Source organism: Pelobates fuscus, chromosome 3, assembly GCF_036172605.1.
Source record: "Pelobates fuscus isolate aPelFus1 chromosome 3, aPelFus1.pri, whole genome shotgun sequence".
NCBI classification, from domain to species: Eukaryota; Metazoa; Chordata; class Amphibia; order Anura; family Pelobatidae; genus Pelobates; species Pelobates fuscus.
Genome location: NC_086319.1, coordinates 374,189,339 through 374,201,986, shown reverse-complemented (window position 1 = coordinate 374,201,986; position 12,648 = coordinate 374,189,339). Strand labels below are relative to the sequence as shown.

Genomic DNA, 12,648 nt, shown 5'->3' with positions numbered 1-12,648 from the left:
GAAAAACCTAAATATGGAGATGCCAGTCATAAAATGTAGAGGAATATACCAAAGGTAGCAAACCAAAAGATGCTGGCAATAGAATGTGAGGCAAGAAAATAGAGTAATAGGAGTAGCTATAGAGAGAGGTTATATGGAGTAATAGGAGGAGTTATAGAGAGAGGTTATATGGAGTAATAGGAGGAGTTATAGGGAGAGGTTATATGGAGTAATAGGAGGAGTTATAGGGAGAGGTTATATGGAGTAATATGAGGAGTTATAGGGAGAGGTTATATGAGTAATAGGAGGAGTTATAGAGAGAGGTTATATGGAGTAATAGGAGGAGTTATAGGGAGAGGTTATATGAAGTAATAGGAGGAGTTATAGAGAGAGGTTATATGGAGTAATAGGAATCGTTATAGAGAGAGGATATATGGAGTAATAGGAGGAGTTATAGAGAGAGGATATATGGAGTAATAGGAGGAGTTATAGGGAGATGTTATAGGGAGTAATAGGAGGAGTTATAGGGAGAGGTTATATGGAGTAATAGGAGGAGTTATAGGGAGAAGTTATATGGAGTAATAGGAGGAGTTATAGGGAGAGGTTATATGGAGTAATATGAGGAGTTATAGAGAGAGGTTATATGGGGTAATAGGAGGAGTTATAGGGAGAGGTTATATGGAGTAATAGGAGGAGTTATAGAGAGAGGTTATATGGAGTAATAGGAGGAGTTATAGAGAGAGGTTATATGGAGTAATAGGAGGAGTTATAGAGAGAGGTTATATGGAGTAATAGGAGGAGTTATAGGGTGAGGTTATATTTAGTAATAGGAGGCGTTATAGGGAGAGGTTATATGGAGTAATAGGAGGAGTTATAGGGAGAGGTTATATGGAGTAATATGAGGAGTTATAGGGAGAGGTTATATGAAGTAATAGGAGGAGTTATAGAGAGAGGTTATATGGAGTAATAGGAATCGTTATAGAGAGAGGATATATGGAGTAATAGGAGGAGTTATAGAGAGAGGATATATGGAGTAATAGGAGGAGTTATAGGGAGATGTTATAGGGAGTAATAGGAGGAGTTATAGGGAGAGGTTATATGGAGTAATAGGAGGAGTTATAGGGAGAAGTTATATAGAGTAATAGGAGGAGTTATAGAGAGAGGTTATATGGGGTAATAGGAGGAGTTATAGGGAGAGGTTATATGGAGTAATAGGAGGAGTTATAGAGAGAGGTTATATGGAGTAATAGGAGGAGTTATAGAGAGAGGTTATATGGAGTAATAGGAGGAGTTATAGAGAGAGGTTATATGGAGTAATAGGAGGAGTTATAGGGAGAGGTTATATGGAGTAATAGGAGGAGTTATAGGGAGAGGTTATATGGAGTAATAGGAGGAGTTATAGAGAGAGGTTTTATGGAGTAATAGGAGGAGTTATAGAGAGAGGTTATATGGAGTAATATGAGGAGTTATAGAGAGAGGTTATATGGGGTAATAGGAGGAGTTATAGAGAGAGGTTATATGGAGTAATAGGAGGAGTTATAGGGAAAGGTTATATGGAGTAATAGGAGGAGTTATAGAGAGAGGTTATATGGAGTAATAGGAGGAGTTATAGAGAGAGGTTTTATGGAGTAATAGGAGGAGTTATAGAGAGAGGTTATATGGAGTAATAGGAGGAGTTATAGGGAGAGGTTATATGGAGTAATAGGAGGAGTTATAGAGAGAGGTTATATGGAGTAATATGAGGAGTTATAGGGAGAGGTTATATGGGGTAATAGGAGGAGTTATAGAGAGAGGTTATATGGAGTAATATGAGGAGTTATAGAGAGAGGTTATATGGGGTAATAGGAGGAGTTATAGAGAGAGGTTATATGGAGTAATAGGAGGAGTTATAGAGAGAGGTTATATGGAGTAATAGGAGGAGTTATAGAGAGAGGTTTTATGGAGTAATAGGAGGAGTTATAGAGAGAGGTTATATGGAGTAATAGGAGGAGTTATAGGGAGAGGTTATATGGAGTAATAGGAGGAGTTATAGGGAGAGGTTATATGGAGTAATAGGAGGAGTTATAGGGAGAGGTTATATGGAGTAATAGGAGGAGTTATAGGGAGAGGTTATATGGAGTAATAGGAGGAGTTATAGGGAGAGGGTATATGGAGTAATAGGAGGAGTTATAGGGAGAGGTTATATGGAGTAATAGGAGGAGTTATAGAGAGAGAATATATGGAGTAATAGGAGGAGTTATAGAGAGAGGTTTTATGGAGTAATAGGAGGAGTTATAGGGAGAGGTTATATGGAGTAATAGGAGGAGTTATAGGGAGAGGGTATATGGAGTAATAGGAGGAGTTATAGAGAGAGGTTATATGGAGTAATATGAGGAGTTATAGGGAGAGGTTATATGGGGTAATAGGAGGAGTTATAGAGAGAGGTTATATGGAGTAATATGAGGAGTTATAGAGAGAGGTTATATGGAGTAATAGGAGGAGTTATAGGGAGAGGTTATATGGAGTAATAGGAGGAGTTATAGAGAGAGGTTATATGGAGTAATAGGAGGAGTTATAGGGAGAGGTTATATGGAGTAATAGGAGGAGTTATAGGGAGAGGTTATATGGAGTAATAGGAGGAGTTATAGGGAGAGGTTATATGGAGTAATAGGAGGAGTTATAGGGAGAGGTTATATGGAGTAATAGGAGGAGTTATAGGGAGAGGGTATATGGAGTAATAGGAGGAGTTATAGGGAGAGGTTATATGGAGTAATAGGAGGAGTTATAGAGAGAGAATATATGGAGTAATAGGAGAAGTTTGTTGAAGAATTTCTATGTAGTAACAGGAAGATGAAAATATTATCTTTGATAAATTAATAGAATAAACACTTCAATGTGCTTTCTGTTTTTCACATGTGGAAAGGAATCAAGGCAGCGTATGTCTCTCTGGCTCTGATAGGGATTGGCCCTGGAAGATTCTTGGATGGGGAGAGCCCCAGCTGACATTTAGAAACGTGTTAAGCTGAGAATAAGAGAAACCTCTTGGTTTGTGGCCTCTACCCAGCAGGTGCTCAGAGGAATTGTTACTGGCAGAATGTGACTGACTTTCCTGGCTCACTGCCACATACTTCCAATGTGCCTGTAAAGGACCGTGGGAATCCCGCACTTGCTATGTCTATCAATGATTATTATATATAGACATGGTTTGATCACATACATAAACACATTACAGACTGGGAATTTGTGTCCCAAAAGCTTTATTCTGGCACATTTAATTCAGCCATTGCTACCTGGAATAATTCACTACCTGGGTTATACTGGATGTAACAGAAAAGAAAATCAACATATAACAAAGTGTAAAAATTGAGCAAAGTACAGCAGTTGAGGCACCACAATAACCTTAGTTCCTTTGGCAAAAAATAAGTGAATGTAATCCAGAAAATCAAGTCTCACTCCCACCATTCTAATCACACCAAAATATATCTATGAAAAATAAATCATACCAATCTACCAATCTAGAGAACATAAAAATAAAAAAATCTAAACACAAAAGTGTTATAATTAATCAAACGAGTGTGAAGTAATCAGAGTGATGGAACCATTCTTATAATACAGAGTTGTCTGCAGACTGCAAATAGTGCATAGCCCAAAGTGCAATCATAGCAAGCTCAGTTGGATATTTGTAGGAGAATCATGATACTGGGATCCATAAAGCAATAAGGGCAAATATTTGTTTTAAAATCATTAAAAGATAAAGACCACTTACAGGGTAAAATCCCAATACAGGAAAGTCATTTTTGTGTGCTACAGTAAATAGGGTTAATCACTACTTTACCCTGTTTTAATAAGCATGCTATGTTAAATCTATCGATATATATCTATTGTTGCACTATATGTATTATGATTTTTATACAGATATCCAGTAGAACGAGCAATCCTGGATATCCCCATGTCGGACTCCCTGGATGCTGTATATGGAGCCTGCTGACAGCATCATACTCACCTGATTAGCCTGTAACATGCTTGTGGATTTATGGTTTATATGTTGGACGAATTGTTTTACATAAAGGAATTTCACAGTGATTAGCAAGGTAGGAGTGCAAAACAGACTAGTTTTACTGGATTCATTGTAAACACCTTGTACTGAATATACCTTATCTAAATTTAGCACATGTATCCCTCTCTGATCCTTTTTGGTGTCAAGCATAGAAAAGAAATTGTCACATCCAACAGTTTGTTTTAATTGCTTTTTATTTCTGTTACTATAAATTCCTTTCAGTGCTGCATCGCTTCCAAAAAGTACTTTGACGGAACTCTAATATTTATATATGCATAGATATTCTCGTCCAGTATGGAATCTATGTATAATATATGTCTTTCTGATTGATTCATCATACATTATCATAATCATGTAATCATGCAATCAGCTATCATATATCAGATCTTATATACTCGTTTTCCTCAATTAGGCATTTACATATGTATTTACTCTATCTACTAGTAGATGTTTATTAAAGCTTGTTTATGTACTCAGGGTCACAAATGAAGCTACTAATAATTGGAATATCATCAATGCTATAAATATTCCCAGTATTTGAAGCAGACATAAACATTTGAATATGTGTGACGCCTTGCAGTAATGCTGAGCTGTGAGATATGGAGTTTTATTCCCCGGGGCTCGGATGACACATCATGTATCTCTGGATTTCTTGATGGCCTGCATGCAGGAGATGCCAGAGTCATGACTCACACTCATGTGAATGACACAGAACCAGACCCAGCCCTGGGACCCAGCTGTTACTATTACAGCTGGATTTAGACCTGACTTCCCATCTGCCATTTGAAACTGAGAATTTAAGACTAGTGCTGCCAAGAATAAAAAAAAATAAATACATTTCACGCCTACTATTGCTGGTGGGAACCAATTCTTCCACCAGGTTAACCAGGCATGTATAACGTGGTGGTTATAGGGGGAAATTTTACCATGGTGCTATGTCACCTTCCCCCTGAAAAATTAGTATTGCATAAACATAGAATCTTTACCAGATACTCATATTGACTGTTCTGGTATTTCACTGAAATCCCAACCCTTTCAAAAGATATACTGACTACTTTGTATCTGTATATTTCCTATGCCTGACACTTCTAGAACCTGGACAGAGCTACCGCTGTTTAGACGTTTCAATGCCCCCTCAGTTACTGCTGCACTGAATTGGCTTTATCTATTGAGGACCCCTGTGATTTTGATACATTATCCATAGACCTCAATGCTGTACTCTTGGATGTTAAAGGGTCAAAGTGGTGTACCCAGGTTCATTGGAGAATGTGGCTTGCTTGCTGATCTGTGCCCACTCCCATGACCCTAGCACCTCCCCTTTGTTATGGGACCCAGTTTGGTCACCATCTCCTAGGATGTCCGGTATGGGAAGGTACTCTAAATTTTTAGAAGTTGTGGCACAGATTGTCGCTACCTCCTATCTCATAGGTCTTAAGCATGTTCACAAATAATGTGCGTTGGACCCTTTCATCAGGGCACCAATGTTGGTGGGCTGCTGCTGTACCTTAGTAGCTGAACAGTTAGGATCTAGGCATCCTGGTACTCATCAGCAAGCAGCGCTGCATTAATCAGAGTAGGAGGGCAGCGGCCCCGAACCACAGTTGAAGAACTCTAGTAGTAGCAGCTGCACAATGTCCTCCATAGTTGTAGTTTGGCAACCTTGAATCCAATTCATTGTGGCCCTTTGTAAGTGAAATGCCCATTCTGTGATTCTGTGTAGGAATCCTTGTGAGGACCCTGAACCGCTGATGTTAGTCCTCTGGTGTAATAGCATAACAGGCTAGAAGCATTTCTTCGACCTGCACGTAATTTTGCAGGTCAGTATCTGGAACAGCTCAGTAAGCTTCCGCAGCTCAACCAGTCAACTCACCTGCCAGTATGGAGGACCCAGTCCACAGTGTCCAACTCATGCAGTGTACGCTGCAACTCAACATCCTGAGGTACTTATCAATATCTGGTGTCTCAATGAAAGGCTTGAAAAGCGGTTAAAGAGTCTTCTTCTCTCCTGGCTGTGTTGACAGGGGGGCCACCACCACTCCTCCTAAATGTTGCAGTTCCGCCAGTCAGATCTGGATTCTAGCAAGTCCTTCAGGATACTCCACTTCAATTACTAGTATGGACTCTTCATGTACCTTCCATTAGGCTGTCTTTCAGTTCCCAGTTATTGTAACTTCACAATCCTCCAAGGAAGAGGGAGCACCCCACCGTTACCAACCAAATATGACGGAGCTCCCCATACTCCAGAGTACCTCTGCAAATGTTTTTTCATGCCAGAATTATAATTAACACTGCATATTTCTGAGATGTATTGGGTAAAACATAGATTCCAGGGTTCAGTTCAAATTTTACATAATTCCACATTACAGTATCTCTATCATTCCAGAAACTACCTACTTGGACTGATTGGACACACTTACCTCTGTATTGAAATCTGGGTCCTGGGACTGCACAGCATAGATCAGTGCATGGTCACAGCCAGGCATGTAATTGGTGCAATATTCGAAGGCTGCATTGGGATCCGGAACAATCATCAGCTGTTGGATATCTCCCTGCAACAGAGAGGAGGACAAGTTAATATCATGAGTGCAATGTTCTCTACTATAGAAGAAGGTGGTCGACAAGTAGGTCTCCAACTTAATTACACCTCCTAAGCCCCATAGCAAGAATTTCATTTAACACAAGCAAGGAGGTTGTAATTTCAGAAATTCTAGAAATCCCACTGTTGACTCAATATGATGTATACTAATAAAAAAGCATATGGCAATGCTCCCTTTTTTGACAAAAAAAAAACAAACAAAGAAAACAAACAAACAACCAAATAAAAAATAACAACCAGGTTATTCACTAGAGTTGCGAATTCAAGTGAATTCAAACTGTGAAATGCTGCACATACAAAGGTTAACCCCTTGGCTGACGGAGATGTAACTGCGTTTCCAGCATCATCATGGGGTGTCATCAGCCAGCCAGAACCACGGTGTGCAATTTATTGGCTGAGGGGAATCTGTTGCTCTCAGCCAATGAATGGTGACTGCATTGGTTTTCGGCAGCTGCAGAAGCTGTAAGCTCCATATCAATGAGGAGAGATGACCAGAAGTCCGGGGGAGACCCAGGTAAGGGGGGAAAACTGTTACAAAACAGTTTACCCCATTACCAGGTAACAGGGGCAGGGAACTCCTGGCATCATAACCACTACAGCCTAATTCAAATTCCTGCCACCTTAACATCAGGATCTACCTATCCCTGCCACCTTGCCCTGAGTTATAATGTCCTTGATGAGTTCAGCCAGGAATTACCCATTTTTCAGTTCTTGTTGATTTTCCACATCTACTGTCTTTGTCTTTTTTTAGACTAATGATTGATGATTAACCCAATTTAAGCTCTCCGCAATGCTTTTGCTGTCTTCTGCACAAACACAGAAGATCAGTCTCGGATTTCAGCTGGTTTCCCTTTAGTTAGAGTTTGTTAAACCATTACCTGTATCCAGAGTTTCTATCCCACTCAAAACCACTTTTGATTATTAAAGAAGTATAGTGACATCACATGAGGATGTAACCAATACATTGGATCTGATGACAACTTCTTCAGAACAAACACAGCTAAACACATTCCTTCTAATTATCAACCATGGTAACAAGATTTTCACTGCAAGTTTATTTCACGGGAAAATCTCCTCTAACAGTTCGGCTTCTCCCTGTCCCATTTTTCCACACTGCTCCTGTCATAAAGTTCCCACACAGCACAGCTGCAACAGACACAAAGTACAGATCTGCCATGTGCATTAATATAAAAAAATGTAAAAAAAATTAAAAGCCTGGAAAATTGCAAATGAGTCCATTGACACAGCTGGATCCCAGCCAGAGGAGAAATTAGCCCTGCAAATTAACTATGTTCTTTCCATTTTCAGCCTTACCAGGAAAATAAGATGCACTCAACTTTGACAGTCTACAACCAGGCTTCCTCAAACTCCGGCCCTCCAGATGTTGCTGAACTACAACTCCCATGATTCTATGAATGAAATAGATAGCCGGAGAATCGTGGGAGTTGTAGTTCAGCAACATCTGTAAGGCCGGAGTTTGAGGAAGCCAAGGGAATACATGGTGTGTCAATCCTTACCCACTACCACACAATAAGGGAAGGTTAAAGAGGTCTTCGAAAGTATGTCTATGATGTCAAACCTATAAGACAAATTCAAAGGACCATCTTTTAACATAAGATAAACCCTTTCCACTTCCTAAACACCAGACTCAAGGTTGCATATGATTAAATGTTTTGATCAAGATCTGCATGGAAAAGGTACTTTCTTTAGCTTCTCTCCTTACACAGATGATGTTGTCAGACTTTCAACTGATAAGGATTCTTTAAGTCTAAATACTTGAATGACAAATTATTTCCCCGCAGACCTGTAAGTATTCTCAAGCATGGCTCTCCAATATTTTTGGAACTTCAAATGCTCAAAAAAGTCGTCTCACGCACTGACTGATTGTTTAAGTTCACGCTTTATAAATAAGTAAGTGATTAAAACATCACCTAAGTGGATACGCACAACCACAGGAAAGTGGGGAGATATGTGGGCCAGGTGTGTATTAGTAAAGCGCTGTCAAAGGGCGTTTGTATGAAATAAATTCCTTGCATTGCACTTGCTAAGAAATCATATTATGGCAGATTGAAGGACAGTTCCTAATTAATATTTTATTTAAAACTGTGCTGTCATTTTTTTTCTATTGACTTTCCTTGTATTTTAAAGCGGCTCTGTCACCTTCTGTGGTCTGGTCTTTGCATCATTTGCAAATGCCCCCAATGGCGACATTGCCGCTGGTGTCCAGTGGCCATGGGGGCAGGGAAAGGTGAGATTTACATACCCGAACCTATCTCTTACAAGCACCGCCATCCAGTCCTCTTTAGCTCATCAGCGCTATGCAATCACTCATGCACACGAGTACAGTATTGAGGACTAACTAGGATCTTGCGAAACCCTGCATAGAAAGAGCTTTTTTTCCCTACAGCTGTCACTGATGATGGCTGGGGGAAATGACAAGTTTGAGAAAAGGTCGCTCTGCCATTTTGTCAAGCATAGTAAAAATACTGAGACAAAGTTGTCCCTACTTTGTCTTAGTATATCTTTTGACTGGGTTGGAATTTTAGTAAAATTCCGACACAACTAATCAGATTTTTATGAAATACACATTTTTTATATGGGGTGAAATATTGATAGGCTCAAAATCTGGGAGCAGCCATTGATGACTGCAATCTGTCCTCCTGTGAGGTTGATTTTACTAGTGGATTGTGTGTAAATGTAATTGAAGATTATGCTAGCGCTAGTGTACTTATAATCTTAATTTTAATAATGACAGGAGGCGAGTATTTTGCTTTACTCTCTTTACTAAAACTCCATAGCAGTAAAGAAAGTGAAAAACGTTTTAACCAATCAAAATGCAAATAGGGAGTATATTGTTTCAGTCAACAGGCTCCTCCCCCTCTTTCGGAAGCGAACATCGGAACAGGGAAGAAAATAGTGATAAAGTCTGTAACGAACATCCGTAATGGAATCCAACGGGAATGATGAACTTCTTGGGTTGAGTAGGAAGAAAAAACAGGCACCAACCGGAGAACTTCCGATGCTTGGTCTTTATATGATGAGAAATATCGTTATGGTCATGCCGTAGATGTTCCAAATTCTTTCACACTTAAACTGAAAAGAGAATATGAGAAAGGTTAGGCACCGGTCTTGAAACTGTTTGTAGTCATGACAGTGATCCATCGGATTACATTGCAATAATTTAATTTGTATATTCAGTGTATATACTACTAGTAGTTAAATAGGCTAATGACAACAGTGACTATCTTATGAACATAAGATTCAAGGAGTTATGAAGAAAAACAGAAGAATGAAGAAATGTAGAGAAGTATGATTAGAGTATGAATAGAGTAGTTCCCCTCCTCCCGGGTGGGAAGGGTGGGAAAATACTCGCCTCCTGTCATTATTAAAATTAAGATTATAAGTACACTAGCGCTAGCATAATCTTCAATTTTATCACATGACAGGAGGCTTCATATTTTGCATTTTTAACGCTGTAGAATCAGAGACATGGCAGCACTGGAATTCGGACGGAAATAGAAGGTGCGGAATGTAGATTCCCTAGACCAATCAGCGGAGTATAGGATATCCGTTAAGGAGGCACCCGCCATGAAGGCTGAGGATGCTGCTGCTCCGCGTACTGAGTGGGCTCCGAATGTAGTGTCCACACCGGCTAGCGATAGTAACCATCGAACCCATCTTGCTAGGGTGGTGGAAGTGATGGGGACATGTGGTCTGACGTATGATACTAGGAGTTGACCTGATGGTGTAGACCGAAGAGGTATGGTGGTTTCCACGTACTGTTGTAGTGTGGAGACAACGCAGAGTTGCGGTTCTGTGGGGAAGAAAGGATAAAACACCGATGTGGAGTCCGTCTTAGTGCGGCGAGATATCCGGAATGTAACTCCTTCTGGAGAGATTGAGAAAGCGTCTATGTCCAGTGCTCGAATGTCTGACACTCTGCGGAAGGAGACCAGGCAGAGCAAGACTGTGAGTTTTGCTGATAATTGACGGAGGGAGAGTCTGTCGTTAGTTGGCCAGTCTTTCAGGAATCGGAGGATTACGTCGACGTCCCAGAAATGAGAGTATTTGGGCCCTGGGGGGCGTTGTAATCGAATGCCTCTCAGGAGTCGGCATACAAGTGGTTCTTTGCCAACTGGAATCCCTTGTATGGGGACGTGGGCCGCTGAAATAGCTGAGCGAATTACATTAAGTGATCTGTAAGAACGTCCTAATGAGAAAAGGTGAGATAGGAAGTTCAAAATTGCTGAGACAGGGGCCGTAAATGGATCGAAGTTCCGTTCCAGACACCAAGTGGACCAGGAATTCCAGGCGGATAGATAGCATCTTCTGGTTCCGGGGGCCCATGAGTCCCATAGCAGTTCTTTAGCAGCCTGCGATAATTCGCCGACTTGCCAGGAGCCCCTGAAAGCGTCCAAACCACCAGATGGAGATGGTTGTCTAGGATTAGTGGATGAGGGTTGCCTTTTGGATCTGTTAGAATGTATTGATGATGAGGTAGTAGAAGGGGATCGTGGCATGATAGAGCTAGGAGATCTGGGAACCATGGTTGTCCCCTCCATAGTGGAGTGATGAGTATTAGTGAGGTTTGCTGATTCTTCAGATAGTGTATGGTCCTCGCTATCATGGCGAAGGGAGGGAAGGCGTAGGCTCCCGTGATCGGCCAAGGTTGTAGGAATGCATCCACTGCTGCGCTTTCCGGGTCCGGGAGCCAGCTGAAGTATAATTTTGTTTGTCTGTTGTTGCGGGACGCAAACAGGTCCAAGTGGAGTGGACCTAGGCGTTCCGCAATGCAGTTGAAGATTTGTGGATCTAGTTTCCAGTCGCTGGTGTCCCGCCAGTGGCGTGAGAACCAATCTGCTGTGAGGTTTGTCTCTCCTGGGAGGTATTCCGCCGTGAGGGAGATGTTGCGGGGTAGGCAAAAATCGAAAATTTATTTTGTTATTTCTGATAGGAGACGTGAGCGGGCTCCTCCTAGGCGGTTGATGTAACGGACTGCGGAAATGTTGTCCATCCGGAGAAGGATGCAACAGTCCGACTTGTCCTTTGCTAGGCTTCGGATCGCGAAAGACCCGGCTAGGAGTTCTAGGCAGTTTATATGTAAGTTGAGGTCTTGGGATGTCCAAGCACCTCCTGTCGATACATTTTCGCTCGTCGCTCCCCATCCCCAGAGGCTGGCGTCTGATTCTAATATCATGTCGGGAGCTTTCCCGAAGATGGCTCGGCCGTTCCATGCTTCCATGCTGTCCAGCCACCATCTGAGTTCGTCTCTGACTTCCTCTGTCATCGGGACCGGCTGATCGTATGAGGGGTTTTCCCTGAGAAAGGAAGCTTTGAGGCGTTGCATTGCCCTGTAGTGAAGTGGACCTGGAAATATAGCTTGAATGGAGGCCGAGAGAAGCCCTACGATGCGTGCGAGGGTGCGGAGTGGAATGGTGTGGGAGCGGATGGCCCTGCGTAATTCCTTGCGAATGGCTGAGATTTTTGCCGTCGGTAGCCATAGAGTGCTGGAGGTGGAATCTATCTCGAATCCCAAAAATTGAACTGTTTGTGATGGGGAGATAGCTGATTTTTGAAAGTTCACTGTGAAGCCCAGGGATGATAGGAGATCCGTGGTGTAGCGTGTGTGTTGTATCAGTCTGAGTCTGTCTGAGCAGAACAGAAGGAGGTCGTCCAGGTATATAATGCAACGAATGCCTTGAGCTCGAAGATGTGCGACCACGGGTTTCAGCAGTTTGGTGAAACACCATGGGGCCGAACTGAGGCCGAAGGGGAGGCACGTGAATTGCCAGGGACGGCCTTGCCAATGGAAACGAAGGTATTGTCTGCAGGATTGATGGACGGGTACTGATAGATACGCGTCCTTGAGATCCAGCCTCGTGAACCAATCCTTGTCTTGTAGGAGGTCTCTTAAAAGATGAATGCCTTCCATCTTGAAATGGTTGTAAGTGACGTATTGGTTGAGTTGTCGTAGGTTTATGACAGGTCGTAGATCGCCCGTTTTCTTCTTGACTAAGAAGATGTTGCTGAAGAAACC

General features: G+C 41.7%; 1 protein-coding gene across 1 annotated transcript in view; it reads right to left on the bottom strand.

The window, feature by feature from the left end:
* The window catches only part of COL5A3 (collagen type V alpha 3 chain), a 219,690-nt gene that overhangs the window by 110,136 nt on the left and 96,906 nt on the right, over positions 1 to 12,648 (bottom strand). Inside the window, exon 5 of the mRNA XM_063449460.1 lies at positions 6,433 to 6,564. Coding sequence (XP_063305530.1) covers positions 6,433 to 6,564 — 132 coding nt within the window. The remainder of the gene's footprint in view (positions 1 to 6,432; positions 6,565 to 12,648) is intronic.